The sequence below is a fragment of the Lagopus leucura genome, unplaced genomic scaffold, assembly GCF_019238085.1.
Source record: "Lagopus leucura isolate 7727_CA_CO unplaced genomic scaffold, USGS_WTPT01 Super-Scaffold_100066, whole genome shotgun sequence".
In the NCBI taxonomy this organism is placed as follows: domain Eukaryota; kingdom Metazoa; phylum Chordata; class Aves; order Galliformes; family Phasianidae; genus Lagopus; species Lagopus leucura.
The window spans coordinates 351,150-371,589 of NW_024962310.1; the positions used below are offsets into that span (position 1 = coordinate 351,150).

General features: G+C 49.4%; 3 protein-coding genes across 5 annotated transcripts in view; 1 reads left to right on the forward strand and 2 right to left on the reverse strand.

The window, feature by feature from the left end:
• Nucleotides 1–232: 232 nt before the first annotated feature.
• Nucleotides 233–3,560, reverse strand: SNF8 (SNF8 subunit of ESCRT-II). Of its 3 annotated transcripts, none has more exons than XM_042886950.1 (8): nucleotides 3,489–3,560; nucleotides 3,075–3,125; nucleotides 2,592–2,730; nucleotides 2,191–2,295; nucleotides 1,896–1,968; nucleotides 1,159–1,300; nucleotides 862–936; nucleotides 233–474 (listed from the first exon to the last, which is right to left on the reverse strand). In XM_042886950.1, exons 1-8 carry the CDS (start codon nucleotides 3,540–3,542, stop codon nucleotides 337–339), a joined length of 777 nt encoding a protein of 258 aa, XP_042742884.1. In that variant the 5' UTR covers nucleotides 3,543–3,560; the 3' UTR covers nucleotides 233–336. The 3 variants fall into 3 exon arrangements, with proteins under 3 accessions (XP_042742884.1, XP_042742886.1, XP_042742885.1); XM_042886952.1 differs by lacking the exon at nucleotides 3,489–3,560 and adding an exon at nucleotides 3,391–3,456; XM_042886951.1 differs by lacking the exon at nucleotides 3,489–3,560 and adding an exon at nucleotides 3,223–3,269.
• Nucleotides 3,561–5,540: 1,980 nt separating this feature from the next.
• LOC122188539 (gastric inhibitory polypeptide) lies at nucleotides 5,541–8,203 on the reverse strand. The gene is made up of 4 exons (XM_042886930.1): nucleotides 8,133–8,203; nucleotides 6,954–7,100; nucleotides 6,477–6,608; nucleotides 5,541–5,637 (listed from the first exon to the last, which is right to left on the reverse strand). Exons 1-4 carry the CDS (start codon nucleotides 8,201–8,203, stop codon nucleotides 5,541–5,543), a joined length of 447 nt encoding a protein of 148 aa, XP_042742864.1.
• An 11,636-nt stretch (nucleotides 8,204–19,839) lies between these two features.
• Nucleotides 19,840–20,440, forward strand: part of IGF2BP1 (insulin like growth factor 2 mRNA binding protein 1) — a 24,853-nt gene continuing 24,252 nt past the window's right edge. The window contains exon 1 of the mRNA XM_042886946.1: nucleotides 19,840–20,025. Within this exon, the coding sequence (XP_042742880.1) occupies nucleotides 19,851–20,025 (175 nt within the window). The 5' untranslated portion in view covers nucleotides 19,840–19,850. The remainder of the gene's footprint in view (nucleotides 20,026–20,440) is intronic.

Genomic DNA, 20,440 nt, shown 5'->3' on the forward strand with positions numbered 1-20,440 from the left:
TGCAGCACGGTTTCTGAGTGGCTTTAGAAGCATCACTGCAGGCAGCAAGAATCTTTAGACAGTCATTTTTGCATCCTCCACGACTGCAGTTGCAATAGCAATACTATTCCTCTTGCTGGGAGGAGGTAGCTACCATTTGCAATAAGTAGTGATGTTTCCACTCACAATAGAGGAGAAAATCCCAAGGTAACCAAGCATGAATTGGTCCTATGAAACTTGTCAAGCTAGGCACTTCTTTTTACAAAATTTTATTTCAAGTCCACTGTCCCTCTGTTTCAAGTGATATGCAAGTACCCTCACAAGAAGACTTGGATACAGGCACAGAACATTTAGCAGTCAAGGTATTGCCTCCTTGGCTTCCTCTGGAGTGATTTCCTGAGAGTACAACTCTGTAAAGAGAGCAGGCAGCCAGTACTGAGGTTCTCCTGCTGCCTGTGTATCCAGCCAGGCCATTCCTTCCTTCAGCAAGTGTTCCTATTCAAACAGAGCAGAAACTGTGAGCAAAGCATAACTAGACAGCTGACAAGCCATTCACAGGGGAGGCCTCACCCTGCATTTATTGTACAGTAAGGGAGTGTGCACAACTCAGATTTCTACTCATCCTGAGCAGGGGAAAATGGAGTTTGGACATGTAGTCATGCAGGAGCAGAGCTAACACATCCCAAATTTCAGTGAGATTAGTGAAGTCACAGCAATATCATCCTGTGCACACTCTGCCTTTGGTCTGCCACCTAGCTTGGGATCACCTGTGCATGCTGTGATAACACACACAGTCACCAAAGCATCTGCAGCTCTGATGCAGGAGCAGCCACTCTACCCTGTCACCGACCTCCATCACGCACAAGAGGCCCTCATACATACCAGAATTTGCTTTGCACGTTCCACCTCCCACTTCAGACTGGACTTGATCTCACCAACTGTTACATAGCCCTTTTTCTGAAAAGAGAGGAAAAAAAAAATAGCATGCTTGGAGTCAAGACTTAAGCCCACAGGTTAGAAGAGTGTGGACAGTTTTACCTATGGCCCTGACCTAACCAGAGCACGAACTCTGCATTCACATTCCTGCTGGAACATTAATTTTCCACTCCACGTGTTCCCTGTCACAGAAGCAGGGAGGTTCTTTCGAGGTGGCATTTTAAAAGTCTCCTGGCTCAATACCTCTGCAAGCTGCAAGACAACCGTGTGATCCATGTTCAGTTCAGCTGGTACAGACTGAATCAGATACGTTCCACCAACAGGGATAATCCCAAAGCCACTCCCCAAGACCTTCAGTTTCTTGATTGCACGAAGGAGATCATCTCTGAAAGCAGAAGTTAAGGCAGGGCTTTAAGCCAAAAGCCTCTCCCAAACTGCACTAAGTTTAGTAAATGAGGAAGACTTTATGTGAAGAGGGTATAAGATACAGCTACTGGAGCTTGCTGCAATTTCAGATAATCAACAGCTGATTTTTCTCCTATTATTAATTTACAATTAATTTATCTGTGTCCCTTTACAGAAATACAGAGTTCCATCAAAGGGACACTGGTAAAATCCAAGCTGCAAGTGCTAAGTTTAAGATTAAACCCCAATTACCAATTCTAGGGAATTGTATCCTAACCCTAAAATCTTCTGCTCTAAGGCCAGGTATCAGTCCCTTCCTTTACAGCTTGGACCAAAGCAGCTTCAGCAGACTGTGACAGTAGGAGTGCAGCATCTGCAGCCCAAGCCAACAGCCCTTTATACTTATGGCTCACTCCTGAAATAGTCATTAACTACAGAGCACATGCACATGACTAATTGCTAGAATTTGGAGTCCAATTAACAGCAGCACCTTCAAGCCCAGCTGAGATCAATTACTCAGTTTCCTCTTTCTCATGTTACTTGATTCCCTTCTCCTACAATATACAGACACTCACTGGCTGACTTCCTGAGCAAACTTCCCTCTTCCCTTCAACACTTGCTGATGAAGTTCTTCCAGTGTTATCAGACCTAGGAGTCAACAAAAGGGGACAAGAAAGCATAACTGCACAGCAAGAAAATTACTCCAGCAGTAGTAGTGAAGGCTTCTTTGTGTGTTGACCACTGGCTCACTCTTGCTCACATTATACTCCCACAATGTATCAGATTCCAGCTCCTATTGGCTTTGCTGTTGCCCACTCTTAGCCTCAGATTGCACTATTGGAGTGAAGACAGACAGAGAGAGATCCTCACCTCCATTCCTGTGTTTCAGAGCCAGGCAGACTTCAATAATCTGCACACCCAATTCATAGTAGAAGTCACCAACTCCCAGCATTTCTGACCAGAATCCTTTACCAGCTGTGAAGTGAGAAGAAAGAAAGCAATTGGACCATCAGCAAAAACACCTTCCTTAAGAGCCACTGCTGCTCACAAACCTCACTGTGAGGATCTCAGTGAAGAGCCTCTTTGGTTACCTCCACCTTTTTCTTTTCTCCCTTTTAAATTTACGTATCACCTAAAAGCATATTAAAGCATTCACAAACCCTAAGAATCAATACACCATCAGACTTCCCCAAGGACAATTTCTAACAGCTTCACTGAGAATCCTTCCCAGGAGGATCTTCAGCTGTTAATCCCTGCTGCCTGGTCCTCACATGCTAAAGGATCCACTCCAATTGTTGCACACATATCCTGGAACTGGACCCGGAATTCGGGGTTTTTTCGGATCTCTTGCTTATGTTTGCTGGCAAACTCCTCCAAGTTGGTTTTAAACATGTCCAGCTGCTTAGACATCTGAAGGACAGAGAAAAGAATTTCTGTTCAATCCTTCTGTGAACACAGCCCCCAGTACACGTTAAGCAAGCACAGCCCTAAGGCAACACTCAGCACTCTGACGCGCTGCCCAGCCTCAATGCACTCAAAAGGAAGGAAACAGCTCTACAGAAATGAGATGTTGCTAAGATGGAGAGGAGAGAAGCAGAGCAACTTCTGCAGCAAACAGCACAGTTCTTAGAGGAAAAAGCAGCCCAGTGGTGCCATCATTTAATGCTCCAACCCTGAAACAGTGCAAGATGAAGCCTAGATTTACAGCTGGGCTGACAAACACGGTTACACCACAGCAGGGCTGGGTCTCCCACCTGGGCCAACTGGTCTTCAGCCAGGACTGTCCCTCGCTCCTTGTATTTGGCCTGCAGGATGAAAACAGAACGGTAGAGCCAGCGCTGGAAAACAGAGGAACCAAACTCCAAACTGGGCGAGGGAAATGCTCCTTAAGGACGTACGAACCCGGAAGCCAAACGAGGGAACTGCCAGAAACCTCGGGGCACCCCGAGCTTACGGCAGACACAGCTGCAGAGATGCTGAGGACCCCACTTAGAGCCGGACACCGCAACTGCCACCAACCACAAGGGACCTGAATCCCTCACGCGGGAACACCGGAGCCTGGCAGCTCACCTGTCCGGATACCGGCGGAGTTTGACCCCCTACGAACGCACTTAGGAGCTCCTACCGGGGTCCGGAACCACCTCCCCACGGACCCGACCCCGCCTCACCTCCGCCAGCTTCTTTTTGGCGATAGCGCCCGCGCCCACCCCTCGCCGGTGCATCCCGGCGCCGCCGCCGCGCGTCGCGCACTTTCTGACGTCATCAACCCGCGACGCGCCACGTGACACACAGGTGGGCGGGGCCTTCCGCTCCACGCCTCCGCCTTAAGGGACGCTTCTGGTGGCAGCCGGTGGCTCTCAGGGGGGTGGTTGGGGCTCGGTTCATCCCAGCCGCCTTTATTGTGGGTCAGGGGGCTGGATAACGCATTTTATGGGTTTTAGAGGAACAAAGGCTGAGAGGAGAAAATCAACATCTATTGAAATTAAAGAAAAAGAGAAAAGCTCTTTATGCTGATTGCAAAAGTTGGACAAGGATGAAAGGATCTCCTCACCCAAGGAAGTTGTGGATGCCCCATCCCTGGAGGCAACGGCAACTCCTAAAATGCAAACCCATCCCCTCCTGCTGTTCAATTCGGACTGCTGTAGGCTGAACTCGCTGAGCACTGTGCCCCTCTATGGGAGGATCTATTGACAGGGCGAGGGGAAATGGCCAGAAACTGCAGCATAGGAAGTTCTGCACAAATGTGCAAGAACTTCTTTATGGTGAGGGTGACAGAGCACTGGAACAGGCTGCCCAGGGAGGCTGTGGAGTCTCCTTTGGAGATATTCAAGACCCGCCTGGACACCTACTTGTGTGACCTGGTTTAGGGAACCTGCTTTGATTGGGGGTTGGACTCGATGATCTCCGGAGGTCCCTTCCAACCCCTGTGATTCTGTGACACGTGCTTTTATTTTAATTGCTGAGTTAAACCCCGCACGACCCCAAATGAAAACTTCATCTGATTGCAGTTTCAGGCTGAAAATCTTTTATTTCTTCCATTGGCAAAGTGGGTGATACTCAACGCAGAGCCTCCTCCTCAGTGCGGCTGTGGGAGCTCCTCAGGCGGTGCTGTGGTTACACAGCTCTACATGGGAGGGGAAAAAAAGAGCCATAAATCCTTATGGAACCACATTTACCCTATTTTAATGCAGCTCCGACAGCAAACAAAATGTGATTTGTTGCCTTCTTTACCCCCCAGTCCCCTGTGGCACCTTTTAGATGTCTTGTGATAGCATGACATATCTCACAGCTAACAGGTATCCAATAGAAAGTAGGTATAACTTCTGAGAGAGAGCAGCAACAGATCAGAGGAGCGGGATACAAAGGTGTGCATCCTTTCCCTGCAGGATGAGCTCAGCACTCAGCTGTTGTCTCTGCTTTGTTATTGTCTGCTTGGTTTCCCTTTATCTGACCAACCTGCATGGAGCTCTCTGTAGCACAAAGCAGCCCCCTTCTCCTCCATTCATGGCCAGCCCACCCTTCTTTCATAGAATCATAGAATGGGTTGAAAAGGACCACAATGCTCACCCAGTTCCAACCCCCTGCTGTGTGCAGGTCACCAACCAGCAGACCAGGCTGCCCAGAGCCACATCCAGCCTGGCCTTGAATGCCTGCAGGGATGGGGCATCCACAGCCTCCTTGGGTGAGGAGATTCTTTCATCCTTGTCCAACTTTTGCCATCAGCATAAGGAGCTTTTCTCTCTATCTCTTTTTAAATTTCAATAGATGTTGACCTTCTCCTCTCAGTCTTCGTTCCCCTAGAACCCATAAAATGTGCTCTCCATTCCTTTGAGTCCCCATGGGACCTCAACCTTTTGCACCCTGATTTCTTGTTTTTCTCTCTGCTTTTCACACTTAAGTTTACTGAATAGAAAGGAAACATCATTTAAAAGTTGAACATCCCCTCTTCTCAGAAAAGCAGGGCAGAGGATTTATTAACTTCTCTAGGTGGTCATTATTTGATGTTTGTCCATCCCCCAGTTCATCATTGAAGATTTTTTTGCAGAGCTTCTGACCAAAGCTCTCAACTCTCCAACGAAATCCAGTTAAGCCACATTGTGTGAGCACTCAGTGGTCATCAGAAGATGGAGCACTGCAGCAAGAACCCCTGGGGCAGGAGCTTCGTATAGTGCCACAGTGGAAAGGCTGTTTTTTACTATAGGGTTAGGCAGAACAGCTGCTCACCATGGTCTGCAGAGGTCAGTTGACATTAACCATGTCAGAAACTCCTGGTTCACAACATCCTTCAAATCTTCTGAACCATCCGGAGAAGCAGAACTGCAAGAAACGTGACATGCCATCAAGAGAGGAAACAATCTGAATGCAGTATACAACAATCTTCTCCCAGTCACATCACAGATATTTTATTTTCCTTTGATTTAATGCGTTGCTTGCCAGCTTGTCAACCCTGAATCCTGGCAACATTTCCTTCTTTTGATTCTCAGTACTCTGTTATTCTTAACTAATTTTTTTTCCCACTTCATCCTTAAAATAAAAAGTCCTTTTTCTCCCTCCTTATTCTGAAAAAGCCAAAAAGTACAAATCTCTGCCTCCCAGCCTAGATAAAGTAGCATCAGTTTCACATCAGTTTCACTTCAGTTGTCACTGGTGAGTTTTATTTCGATAGGGCTTTGAATAAACCACACTGGAATGGTTTGGTTAATTCAAAGCGCTTGGTTTTAAGCTGTGATGCGAAGGATGCTGTAGGAACAACTGTGTCTCAGCTCTGTCAAAAACAGTGCTCAGACTTCAGCAGAGCACTGGGTTTGTTGAGGCTGTTCTGATATTACCTGAGAAACAGCAACCAACCGACCAAAAAAACCCCAAAACAACCAAAAAGCCAACAGCCTGGACAGCCTCCTCAATCATCTGCATTTCTCCAATGTGAATTTGTTAAGAAATTTTAGAGGGATGGAAGCTTTTTTTTTATCTTTCTCGTCTCCCTCACCCATGAGACAATTGCAAAGCATGGCATTCCTTTCTGAAACAGAAATCCTTTTGCTTGCTGATGCTTATCACCTATTCGTGCCCTATAGAATCCCTCCAAAGGTTGAGAACTTGGGGACTTCACCCCCCCCTCTTGGGACCGGATTCTGTTTTCAGTTCTCTGCTCTCACCTCTGATTCTCCTTGGCTTTTAGGAGCCAAGCAAGGAAGTCTTTGGCTTCGTGGCTGCGCAGGTCCGAGCTTTGGTCACTCGCTGCGGATAGCTGGGGCTCGGCTTCTCTCTTGTACGGCTCAATGACGTTGCTGGGAAGGCAGAAATGGGCAGAAATCTCAGCCTGAGGCACCGCAAGAGGGTGCTGGAATGCTGCTTTTCCACAAACCCATCTCCCTCCCCACTCCATCCAACCGCAGCAATGGGAGGAGGCGGACTGGAGCCCGGAGGAGGCAGTGCCGTGTGCCGACAGAGCAGAAAAAACCTCTAGGATTTAGGGAAGAAAAAAAGAAGCAAAAAAAGAAAAACAACCCCTTTGCCCCCCGGGAATCACTGCTGCAATCCAAGAAAAATATCCTCAGCTCTGCATCGTAACGCAGCCATCACTCGGCTGACGACAGCTGTGAGTTTGGAGCGCTGGAAGTCTGCACACTCACTCGCTTTTCTTCTCTCTCCGGGCCAGCAGCCACTCCACGAAGTTCTTTTTCAGCATGTTGTCCATCGTGCGGCTGTAGTCGCTCGCCAGCGTGGCCTCAGAGTAGCGTCTGTGCATCGGTCTGGAGCCCGGAGTCCTGATGCTGAGGCTGTAGGAAGAGTAGAGTGGAGGAGAGGAGAGGAATGAGTGCTGCCCAGCTCTGCAAAGCAAATTGCTGACTGGACAAGGAGCTGCCGTGCTCCTCATCCTGGTAACCATTACTGCCTACTGACACATTTGCAGCTTGTATCTGATAGCTTACGGGGTGAACTTGGGCTGTTTGGAGCCAGCGGGACTCTTCATAGCATCATTGAATCATGGAATCATTAAGGCTGGAGAACATCTCCAAGATCATCCAGTCCAACCACCATCCCATCACCAATATTGCCCGCTGACCCACATCCCTCAGAGCCACATCCGCTTTCCTGCCATATTCTGATGGATCCAAAGTTTGACTCAGCCTAAAGGATGCTCAGGCACCTTTTCCAGTGAGCTACACAACAAGGAAACCAATCCCTACATCCTCAAAGAGCCTGAGGGCGGGATGGCAGGTGACAATTTGAGACCTTCAGACCAGTCTGACAATGCAGACATGGTTGGGGACTGCCTAAATTAGCCAAGGATGTCAGGGCTGATCTTCCTTTGGTACTATTAGCTGGAATTACATCAGCTCCTACTTCTCTAATAGGGATTCTTTTGGACCTTCTTGGGTAGCAGCTGGAGGTTCTGTTTCAGGAATTGAACGAAAGGAGGGAAAGCCTTTCTTATGTCCCCACTTTATGTAAGTGGTCACATTTTCAGAAGCTTAAAAAAAATAAATGCCCCCTAGCCTACTTCTTGTGAGATGATTACATCTTGTTCTAGTTCCCAGCCAACCTTCTCTCCCTGGTCGACTTCCAGCTTGCTACTCCCAACCTGGAGCAATAAAGTTTCTAGGGAAAACTTGGGAGTTCTTGGCTTTGGCATAAAGGCTTTAGTTTGAGATCTCTCTTATCATTTGTTCATCTCTTTATATCCAAGAGCCACCTCAGGACTCGTGTTCTCACCTTTATACCAAGATGCCAATGGAAAGAATCCATTTGCTTCCAGCGGGAAGTTGGAAAAGGCTCAAAATACATCGTGTGCTTTCCAGAACACTTACCCTGAGACGTTCTCTTCCATCAAAACAAAGCTCAGAGAAGCAAAAAGCAGCGAGAGAACTCTCAGAGACATCATTTTCGTGGCTGATTTCTCTGTTCAGAAGCGGAGGGCGATCTGGATATTTGGCCTTTGGGACAGAAGGGACAAGACAGTGAGCCCAGAGGGATGTGCCACGACTGGGCACAAGTCTGTGCTTGTTATCATGGCTCTTCAGCCCTTGTGCTTAGAACAGCCTCCTCCACCACACACAGCCCTCCTTTGCCATTCCCAGCTGAATTACTTGTTCAATCCCAATGCTTTTCCACCACCTCACTGCCTTTATGATGTTTGTTCCCCATACTTTTATTGTAACCACCAAATTCACCGTGGTTTGCACATTCCTGAAGGCAAGGGCATCGTCCTGCTCCATGTTTGCAAGCTGACCCCGAGGGATCCTCCTCAAGGATCAGTTCAACCTTCAGTATGTGAATGGGATCAGGCAGTCCCAATGGCAAGGAGGAGAAACACGGCACCCTGCCTTTCCCTCCCTGCAGTTCTGCAGGATTTAGGAGCCCAATCTAATTACTGCTAAGCTTTCTGTTGGTATGGATAACACCTTATAGGTAGGGAACACATCCAGAGCCACTGGGTATCAGTTGGGAGAAGCATCCCAGGACAGTGACAGGATGGAATTCCATGGTTTATTGGTTTCAGGCTGTTCTTAGTCCACAGCTCAACAGCCCTCAGACATCTGAGCTCTTAATTACTATCCCACCTCCACAAACTCTGTACAAAAATGGTTTTGATCATGGCTCGGGGATGTGGTTTATTGTCTGTCACCTCACTCTTTGTTACAGATGTGTCTGGAATCTGCATTGCCCTGCAGAGCTGCTGTTCACAAGAATCGAATGATGACAAGAAGTAGAGGCGTAGATCAGGACTTCAGCATCCCATCCTTCCAAACTGAGCTCCTACATCAGTGCAACTTTGCTCACACTCTTACAACAGCTCAATTATTCGTTTGGAGAAAGAAAGTTTTGATGTTGTTCATAACTGAGGCACTTTTTTATTCCTGGGAAACTGCGGCATCATTGCACGAACGTTTTCAGCCTTTCCGATTGAATGAGAGAAATATCAGATGTGTTCTGATATCTCAGAGACATCAAAATCAGAGGAATACCCCAAAAAGCAAAGCGTGGTGTTCTGAGCACTCACAACCCCCCTAAAACACTTACAGCTAAAGCCAGAAGTTACAGAATGCATTGACAGAAGAGGGTTTCATGATACAAAAAAGCTGGGGGATATTCTATACGGGAACAGAAGAATGGCTGTGATTAAACAGCGGGTTTCCACTCTTATTTACCCTTCATTTTCTATATTGCTGTAGGTATGACAGTGAATCTGAAAACAGTTATGTGGTAAGAGAATATTGTGCTGCCGAAGGTAATTATCTACAAAAGCAGGAGAAGAAATGCGTTGTAGCCTTAATCTGAAGGAGGGGTCGCGCTCATCCTCTGCAGATTTTGCCAAAATGGGGAGGAAAAAGCAGTCTGCATTTTCAGAGATGGTCGGAACAAACATTCCTGAGTTCACACAAGACCCCTTTGTCTCCGTGATGCTCAACTCCAGCTCTGCTCCACCCGTCTGGGGTGCATTTTGCTGCAGTCCCTGCACTGCTTTACCTTACCCTGAGACCCCTTCAGACAAGTGGAAAACATCTCCTGATGGATCTCAGCTATGCGAAGGTCTTAAACCCCCTTGTCCAATGCTGTCTGCTTTGGAAGAAACATTCTCCTTGCTTTATCCATAGCCAGGAGGATGCAAAAAGCCACTGAGAACCATTTTTCCTCATTTCCCTGTGTTACATACATGTAAAAGGGCAGATCCCAGCCTAAGATGCGCTGCATACCAAACCCTCCTTTGAAATCATGGTCTTCACTGCTGAATTGCTCCTTCCTGCAGACCCTACCAGGAAAGCTGCTGCTCCTGCACTGCCTGGGGAACAACTCAGCCCAACAGCTCACCCTGCTCTGCTGCTTTCAAGCCACTCTCACACTCATATAAGGAAAAAGAATAAAAGTAAGAAGTAAAAAGAGAGTCCAACAGAGAGCTGCTTACCTTCCTGCTCCCCCGAGGATGCCCAGAAGCTTTCAGCCAATTCTGGTGCCCAGAAAAGACCCTTCAGAGCCTTTATATACATTCCCAGTGTGGGACCAAACCCACTTCCATGAGGCAAACAGGAAACTGAGCACCAATCAGAGCAACTCAAACCCGCTTAGATCTGCTCCATTAGGTCCATTGACCCGCGGAGCAGGGAAATAACCTTTTAAATTATGTTTGCATTAATGGTAATTAAACACGAGTATATCGTGAAATCAAGAACTGTGGGCAGAATACAAACGGCATCGGGCTGAACCTTATTTCCACACAGCTTCCCTGGCAAAACCTTTATTAATTCCCATCTCTTCTGCTGTCAGGTGTGAGTGTCACCTTAGAGAGACCCCTTGTGCTTTTCTCCCATGCGGTAGGAATAACTTTGCTAAAAGCAAAAGCTCCAAGTTTTCTTTTCGCCACCACCAGCATTGAGTTGGGGCAAATGAAGTGTGTTCTGCAGCCCCCTGTGCAAATCCCAATGCTGGGAGTAGTGGCTACCCCCCAAACTTGCCATCTAAGGGGCTCCCTCCATTTGGGATGGACAGCAGCAAGCAGGAAATTGTTAGGAATTAGCAAGGCAGCATTAGTTGAAGGGATGGAGGGTGGCATTGGGGTGGTTAGCCTTGGGGCAGAGCACCATTCTGGCATTTCTGAGAGTGTTCCTGTTGTGGTGTGCCTGATACAGTGTCCTCCATGGTGTCCAACCTGCTCTGGGTTTACTTGGGAGGAGAAGTAATGCATTCTGCTACGTGCATCCAGAGGAGGGGCTGCTCGCAGGGGTCTCTGCTGCCTTCAGCTCCAATCTGTTGCAGGAGTGTTTTCCTGGCAGCTTAACCCACGCACTGAGCTCTGCTAGCATCCATTCCCTTGCACAAGGGGCAGCCCTTGGTGGAACTGCAGAAATAATGGCAATGTCTGTGATTTCAACATGGATGAGGGCATCACTGCACCCCGACGCATCTCATCCTTGACGAACACAGAAATCCAGTGCAATGAGAGACAGATCTCTGTATAAATGCTTGCTAAAAAGTGCTTCCCTGCTGTGACACTCTGCCAAATGTGGGTTTGCTTCAGTCACCACCTGTATTCCTGTACCAGGAGGGCACAGAATGATACACACACAGCATCCTGCAGCCCTGCCTAGCACAGGACTCTCTGCCCTGCAGTTACACAACAGCCTGGCACGGCCAGCCCCTGCTGCATCTATATTACATTAAGATAAAGAATCAGAAAGACATTTTTTTTTCAGGTAGATTAAGAGCTCAGTGCTATTAGGGAGTAATTATTACTTTCACAGGAACTACTTAACATTCGGCTTAATCCTTTAACCAGCAGCACACCAGCATGCCAGTGTAGCCAAAAGCTTTTCACTCACGCAAAAGCATCGTGCCTGCAGTAATAAATGTTGCACTGTAATAATTACAAGTAAGCAATTCACACTCTTATCACTGTTGCTAATCAATAAAATGGAGTAGTTTATCCTGGTGTCTTTATTATATGTATTCTGGGCACTTTGCTGCCAGCCAACTCGGATATCTTGTTTCTCCAAAGTGTAAGCTGTTTGTTTTCCTCTCATTTAGTGCCTCTGTGTGGTAGGGAGTTAATAGAGTGAAATAAATATCGAGCATTCAGTGATGGGCTGTTCACAGTTACGGTTGTTTCAGGGTATCTGTTTGTGGTCCACTTTGGACATCAGCATCGCTCTGAAGTTTCTCACAGTCTTGCAGATTAAAAAAAAAAAAGAATAGTACAAAAATAATTTGAAACCAACCAAGCAGATTAAAAACACGAGTGCAGAAATGAGGAGTAAAGCACTGACAGAAAAGAGCCATGTGCTGCTTTTCTTCCCCCCCCCAGCACAACAGAGGGTCTATTAAAGATGTCGACCTTGCTCTTCTCCAGCCTTTGCCCATCACAGCTCCCCTTATAGCACTGCCTGCACTCTCTAATAACAACTTGCTTCATGAGCTTCAGCTGGTTCTTAGCTTGGGACAAAGGACACTTCTGCTTAGGTTTCACCCAGCTGCAGCATTTCCCTCCCTGCAAATAAAGCAGGAGAGCCAGGGCTGCCCCATGTCACCCACCCAGCACCCAGTGCCAGTGCTCTGCTCCCCTCTGCAGCAGACCTGAGCAGTTGGGGGCTCTGGGAATCTCAGAATGTGTTGGGAAGATCCCAGCTGTGTTACTGACACAGTCCCACTCTGCTTTGAGACACTGAAGCACCTCGAGGGCAACTTTGATTATAAAGTGTTTCAAGCATCAGGCGTCCCTGTAATCGTGAAAAGCAGGGCTTGATGTGACCTGAAGAAATTGATCCTTCACCCCCTGCTTCCAGACAGGCTTGGCTCTGCTTAAATCGTTCCCAATGGATGAGAACCTGATCTGTTCCCAAAGGTTTTCAGACACAGAAATTCTGTAACTTCCCAGTGAATGTTTTGTAGAATTCTGCTGGACATCTCACTTGAAGTGGAGCCATTTACACCTTCGTCCCATTCCCAGTGGATGTGGTGAGCAGGATTTTCCCTTTCCCTCTCAAGCAGTGCTGCTCAGGTGCTGTTCTGTGTGGCAGCAGTGAGGGCATCTCTTCTGCCACAGGGGAAGGATTTCAGGTGTTGCACAAGCCACATGAAAACACTTGCTGCTCCTTTTTGCATCAAACATTGGGCTGATCTGAGATTGCTGCTTGTATCCAGCTGTGATTGATTACCATCAGCGTTTGCTCTGTTCCCCACACGGACAGATGGATGATTTTTGGTACTTTTTTTGTTTTCCTAAACCCTCTCCCTTAAATAACAAGCATTGGAAAAAGCATCGTTTTCCAATTCTGCTCCTGAGTCAGGACTGGTTCTGTTCCTATCTCACCCTTCCTGCTGTCTGCAAAGGCAGAAAGGCTCAGAGATTTTGTTGGTGGCTCCTTTTTCCCTCTAAGACACCAGCAGTGATGTTTGCAGGGGATGTAACTCTTCCACGCTTTATTATTCCTCATCTTACTGCATCTTGGCAATCCAAAATATCCGCTTCAATCTCCAGCCCCACTGCCCAGATCTGGCTTCTCTCTCTCCTCCAGGACATCCTCCTCTCTAGTGTTGTCCCTGTACAGACCTCTGCCATTCTGTGAGCAGTGAGGTTTTCCCTGGCTTCTCACCCATCCCTGATGCTTAAACCCACACTGTTCCCATTTATCTGCACACGGGACATCAGTGATGTTCTGCCTGTAGTTACAGAGGATCTTCTGAGTGACGAGCATCACTTCATCCTCTCCTCTTGGTTCCAGCCTTTCTCCCTCCCTGGGCTCGCAGGAATGGAACAGGTTTGTTCACCATAGCAAAATGCCAGATATGTTTTTAAATGCCAATACACACACTTAACTGCAAAAAAAAAACCCCAAACCCTGGGGCCTTTTAAAGCTCTTTGTGATCTTGATTAACCCAACTCATTGGTGTGGCTGTCTCTCTGCTGCTTTGTGACTGCCATTTCTTTTTGGGAAAATCAAAAGCTTGAACTAAAAAGAAACAAAACAACACAACACCCAAATAAATGGGAACCACGAGACACGGGGAAAAGGCTCTTTTATGTTCCCACTTCTCTGTTTCTTTTATCTTTGGTGCTTATTCTGCACCCCCAGGAGCAGAGAGCTGTGGGATAGCAGTGAGTGTAGCAAAAAGCCGCTGGAACATCGCTGCATGAAAGGTTTGTTTGGAGCACAGAGCTCTCTGGATAAAAATCCCTCAACTGTACCTTTTGCCTCTGTGCAACCGAGTGCTGTCACTGCTCCAAATGGACGGGTCTGAAAGTGCCACGGCATTAAAACTACCTGTGCTCATGCTTGTCGAGCGATACCTTGTGGCAGCTCCACGAAACCCACCCTTAACCCATCCCTAAGCAAAGACAGAGCCAGAACCGAACAGCTGGAGAGATTAGAGCGTTGAAAACACAGGAAAAGAGAGGAAATAATCAGTCCCGATAAATCCCAGCCATAGAGCAGCAGGACGAGAAACGAGACGGCGAAGTCCCGGCACGGCGCCTGCCCAAGTGGCCGGTTCAGTAGCGTGAAATTATTTCCATCTTGTGCCCTTTCTGTTCTCTACCAGCACCTTTCCAGCAGCCCAGCAGCACTGGTGCCCCGGCACAGGCGGTGGGGAGCAGTTCAAGGTTTGGATTGTGAAATGACCTCTATTTTTGAAAGTGACCCACAATAGAAACGGTCGCTGCGCGGTTCCCCACCTCCCGGGATAAACTTGTTTTGGGTCTGAAGAATTAAGGCAAAATGGGATGGTGATGCTGAGCCTTTCATTGCCTCCTGCTTCGGCGAGCTGAGAAAGCAGAAGGGTGAAGAGCAGCAGCACTGGAGAGCCCTCTTTTCTTGGGGGATTTAAATGGTGCATGAAAACACACGAGACCCCTGAATTCGTACCCATGTAGCACAAATCTGATATAAATGTATTTAGTTTGGATAGGAAGAAATCTGAGACAAATACCTACCAGGAAAACTTTTCATCCGTGCTGTATATGTGCTGCAAATACTTGGAGGGGGGTTAAAAAGATCAGCTCCTGCTTGGAATAAGGTCAGGGGGAGTTCAGCAACGGCAGGATCCATCTCCCACGATGCCTTCTGGGCTACATTGGTTTCTTTTATCACTGCACCAACAGCAAAACTTCCCACCACCTTCACAGCCATGGATCTTTCCAGCCACCCAGAGGGTGAATGGCTGCTCCAGGTATTTGTCCCACAGCTTGCAGTGATTTTGAGGGGGGAAAAACAACAATTTGGCACGTTAGGAAAGTCTGATGGAAAGAAGTGGGGGCATATTTGAAAGCTGCATTAAAGAGGGGGGGGGGGAATGAAAAATTAAAGGGACTCTCTGAACAGCACAATTTCAGGGCGCCTTCCCATCAGCATTTCCCTCTCCTTGCATTTGGGATTTACCTCTTAGCCAAAGCAAAGGACTGAAGCGCCAAAACGAAACCGAATCATTTCCATCGTGGCAGGAAAAAAAATAAAGAACGATTAAAAACAATTAAAAAAAAAAAAATTCGATGCAAAGCAGCTTTGTTTTGCTGAAGTCTGAACAGCTCTCGGAACGTTTGCAAAGCCCCAGTGGGGAATTCAGATTGCTGCTGCAGGAGTGCAAGAGCAGAGCACCCTGCCCTGTGCAAAAGCAGCTCCCAGGCAGATGGAGGGAGAAGAAAACAAGAGTTTGGTTGTGGCTCGCTGCAGTTGGGAAGGAGCCCCATCTTTCAGCAGCAGAACAAAAGGATTTTTTTAGAAAGTGAGCTGATGCTGCAGCCTGAGTTGATCACAGCGTGTGCTGGGCTTTTAACCCAAGTGCTGCAATGTGGACAGCACTGGGAGCCATCCCCACTCTCAGCACTGCTCCATGGGACCCCCCCTGTGCTCACAGCCCCCATTTCCCCCCAGGGCAGGATGCTGCTCTGCTCCTGAGCTTCAGCAAGCAGCCCTTGGGGATCAGAGTTGTATCCAAAGAGCACAGAGAATCAGGAAATTATTAATAATCGATGCCAAGCTGGAATTTTGTTTGAAATCCAATTAGTGATTCTGCAGTAAGTTTGATTCTCAACTGATTGCTGCGCTCCAGCTTTAATCAATGGGATCAGATCACGGATAGGAGATTCCTTTTTCATTCACAAATGTTTTCCTCCTAACAAAAAAAATGAACAAAAGGTGGTTTGAACTGGGATCCCACGTAAGAGAAAGGAAATATTCCCCAGCTGCACCCTCACACCTCTCATTCTGCTCAGTTCTCACCTGTGTTTCAGGGAGAGCCTCGCTCTGTGCTCGGCTGATTTCTGGTGGCTGAGGTTTGTTTGTAACAGATTCTGCATGAATCAAATGGTGATTTTTTTCCCCCCCCCTTCTGTGACAGAAGTGCTTCAGTGAAATCCTTCAGCCCACATTTGTTTGATTGTGACTTAAGCCATACATGAAAGCTCTGGGAAATGAGTGTTGTTCAGAGCTTCAGGTGTTTCTCTGCGTTGCCCAACTGGAAATGCAGTGCCATCACCAGATGTTAAAAACAAAAGCAACCAAACCAAATCAAAAAAGAACCCAAACAAATTAAAACAAAATCAAGTGGCAACTGCCTGAAAAGATAGCAGGATTTGAGCTCCTCCATTTCACCACTTCTCTGCCACAGAGATCATCCCTGCTTTAATTTTCCTCTGCCTCACAACAACAACAGTGCTTCACCACTGTGCAGGAATTGCACCTTTCCACATTGAGCCCTTGCACTCATAGGTGCATTATCCACCATTCAGTTCCCACCGTTTGTTTTTGTTTTTTTTTTGTTTTGTTTTGCTTTTTTAAATTAACCTTAATAAAGTTCTCCTAAACTCCTGCATGACAACAGGGGTTGTCTGGCGTTGCACAGTAATCACAAAAACTCATTAAGGACCTTTCTGCCTCATTCCAAGGTGGAAATCCTTCATCAAAACAACAACAACAAATCAACCATGCAACCTCCCCCCTTCCCAGAAAACAAAACAAACCAAAAAACAGCTTCTAACCCGGGTCACATTTTGGGTATGAAATCAAACACAGCCTCACGTGGCTGCAGAGCATGGAGGGACCCATTGGAACGTGGTGCAAACTGCACAAAGAAATCCGCTCCTCAGAGGGAGCTCAAAACCTCAGGGAAGCGCTGGGGGAGGAACGAGGCCACGCTGCTGTTGGATGTGACAGAGCTCAGCTCCCCGTATCACACCGGATTATTGCTGAGCTTCCTGGTGAGGTTGAGCCCTTTCCCCTCTTTTTTTTTTGGGGGGGGGGGGTTTGCAGAGCTTTGCTCTCAGTGGGGCAGCTGGGACTGCAGGGCAGCTGCCCCTCCTCCTGCCCAGGGCTGAGCAGCCCTATCAACCCCCAGCAGATCAATGATTTGGGCTCTGCTGTTTGCATTCCCTAAATACCTTACATCTGGAATGCTCCACCGAGGGAAGGAGGTTGACTGATAGCCTTGCTTGTTGTGGGTCTAAACGGAAGGCTTTCCCTCTTTGTTAGGGCTTTGGTTGTTGTTATTTTGGGGTTGGTTTCTTTCATTTCATTGCTAAAGGGTTGTGTTGCACGGGGAAGGTGTTCTATAAATCAGCATAAAAAAGAAAAAAAAAGAAAAAAAAAGAAAAGAAGAAGCAACAACAAACACATTTGGGACCAGATTAGAGCTGGATGTGAAGCAGGCAGCAAATAAGTTGCTCCTGTGGGACATGTCTGTGTGTGAAGGTGAATTCTCCACTTCTCAGCCACTTTGGGAGCTGCAGGAGATTTATCCTCAAATTTCATTACTTTCTTCTTCCCACCTGTGAACGCGGAGCTGATGCTGCCTCAGAAACACACAGACACAGCAGTTCCATCCAAACCCCTCTGGTGGATTCGGTTTGGTGCTGTGAGGAGAGCGATGCAGTTGGAAGGACGGCACCAAACTGTGAGCAGCATCTCTGTGTTTGGAAAGCCAAAAGCCCAGGACAGCAGAATGCATCAGACAGAGGAGGGGGAGCTGAAAGCTCTTCGCTTTAAATTTCCCAGATTTTTTTTGTTTTTAATCGTTCATTCTGACGAGTTTCCTACGTGGCCGTAGCATTGAACGCACCGAAATACCCCTGGGTAGGTGCGCTGATTTCTAAAGCTTTTCCCAACTTCTCCTGCTCGAATAATACCACCAAATTTATTTACTAACAAATTCTCCACGTGGCTCTTCCCCCCCCCAGCCGTGCCACAGCGGAGAGACGGACGATGAGAAGCCGAAGAGCAGCTCAGCAGCGCGGGGGGAGGGAGGGGGGGGGTCCATCCCGACCGCAGCGCTGCGCCACCCCCAGCTGGGGTGCGGGGGGGAGGGTGGGCGCAGTGCCCGCATATCGCTGGGGGTAACAGCGCCCGGAACGCTTTTTTCAATGGAGGAAAAGTTATTCTTTATATCGGGAAATTCTTTTTTTTTTTAATTCTTTTTTTTTTAATTTTTTTTTATTTTTATTTTTTATTTTATTTCATTTTATTTTTTTTGATCGATGGGACGGGGAAAACGGAACCTCCGGCCCGGCGGGCAAGGCAGGCAGGAGCGCGTTACATTTAATTGCAGGCGCGGAGGGGCCGGCCCGTGCCTCCACATGTACGGGAGGGAGTCACGGCCGCCCCCGCCCCTCCGCGCCCGGCAGCCGCCCGCCCCGAGCCCCCGGAGCACCGGGGTCCCCCGCCCGCCCCGTCGGGGGAGGCAGCAGGAAGGCGGCCGGGTGGGTGGTGCCGGGTGGGGGGGGGGGGGAGGGGGGGTCGCTGCTATTTTCAATCCATCTCGAGCCTAAAAATAAAAAGCCTCCAGAAAAGGCGAAGAGGGAAAGAGGGAGGGAGGGTTTCTAGGGACGGGGGGATGGGGGGCTGCTTCTCTCCGCCGACGGGGCGCGTCCCCCCCCTTCCCCTCCCCCTCACCCCCTACCCCGGGTCCCGCGGGGAGCGATCCCGCTGTATCGCGGGGCCCTTTTGTGCCAGGAGGAGCCTTCCCCCTTCCCCGAAGGCTTCCGCAGGGCTGCACATGAAGGGCTTAAAACAATACCGGGGACAATAGCCCTCCCCGGGGGCTCCTCCGCTCACCCCGCCGGGTCGGACCGTTCCCCTGCAGCCCCGCTCCCCTGGCGCCAGGGGACCTCCCGGCCCCTTTGATGCCGAAGGTTTTTTTTTTTTTTTTTTTTTCTTTCTTTTTCTCTTTTTTTTTTTTTACACCCAGAAAAATCCCATTCAGGCACCGGGGGAAGAGGCTTGGGGGGAGGGGAGCGATGGGGGGAGGGGCGCGGTGGGGGCTGGAGGCTGCACAGATGGGAAAGTGCCTCCGACGGGACGGGACGGGCGGGGCCCGAAGGGTGGAGGGAGGGAGGGGGGGGTGGTGGATGCGAAGGGAACGCAGAGCGGTTGCGCTCCCCGCTCTGAAGAGGGGTGTGTGTGTGTCTGTGTGGAGGTAAATAACGTAGTATTTAAATTAAAATAAATAATGAAGTGGAGGCTGCCCCCTCCCCCCCCTTCGGCTCCTCCCCCCGGGGGCCGGGCCCTCCCGCATCACCACGTGGCTTCCTCCCGCAAACATTTTCACTCATTTTCCAGGTCGGTTTTATTTAGAGGCGGTGCCCGGCTGCCGAAAGGCGTCCGGTGACACTCCGGTGCCGCTCCGCCGCTTTGGGGGCCCCGCAGCCGGCGCCGCCGCCGCCTCCCTCCCCGCTGCCGTCGCCCTCTACAGCCGCCCCCTCCTTTAGGAACCCCCCACCGTCCAGCAGCCGCCTGCACCCCTCTGCGAGGAAAACTCCGCCAAACGACCAAAAAAAAAAAAAAAAAAAAACCCCCCCCCAACCCCCCCCCCCCCAAAAAAAAAAAAAAAAAAAAACAACCAAACCACAAAAAAAACCCCCCGGGGGGGGGGGGGAGGGAGTGTTCAAAGAAAAGGAGCACCGAGCCCCCGCCCCGGGTGTGGGGTGGCAGAGGGCGGCCGCTGTCCGACGGTGCGGGCGTTCGGTGGGAGCCCCCCCGGCAGCCGCGCTCCGAGCCCCGGCGCGCCGCCACCGCCCGCCCGTCCGCCGCCCCCCGCCGGCAGCCACCATGAACAAGCTGTACATCGGGAACCTAAACGAGAGCGTGACTCCGGCCGACTTGGAGAAAGTCTTCAACGACCACAAGATCTCTTTCAGCGGGCAGTTCCTGGTTAAGTCCGGCTATGCCTTTGTGGACTGCCCCGACGAACAGTGGGCCATGAAAGCCATCGAAACTTTTTCGGGTAAGCGGTGTCCTCCGGCCTTTTCTACTCTGGTCTGCGGGACCCCGGCGGGGCTCAGGCTCGGGTGGGGAGCGGGGTGGGGGGGGGGTTCGGGCCGTTGCGCCCCGTCGGGGTTTGCATCAGCGAGCGGTGCGCGGGGGCAAACCCCGCTTCTCCCCCAATAACTGCAGTGGGGAAGGGGGAGGGGGGGAAGGATAGGGGCCCCCGCAGCTCCCTCTGGCACCCCACGGCTACGGGGGGGCTGCACGGTGCCCGATCCGGCGGTACTCAGCGCGGGGGTCCCGTCGCGACAGTGGCGGTGGGGTGGGACTTTGGCCATTTTGATTTCAAACTGGGTTTCCTGGGGCATGTGATGCGCGGAGGAGCGCGAAGGTCGCCATGCTGTTCGCAAGACAGAAGGGGGGGGGGGGGGGAG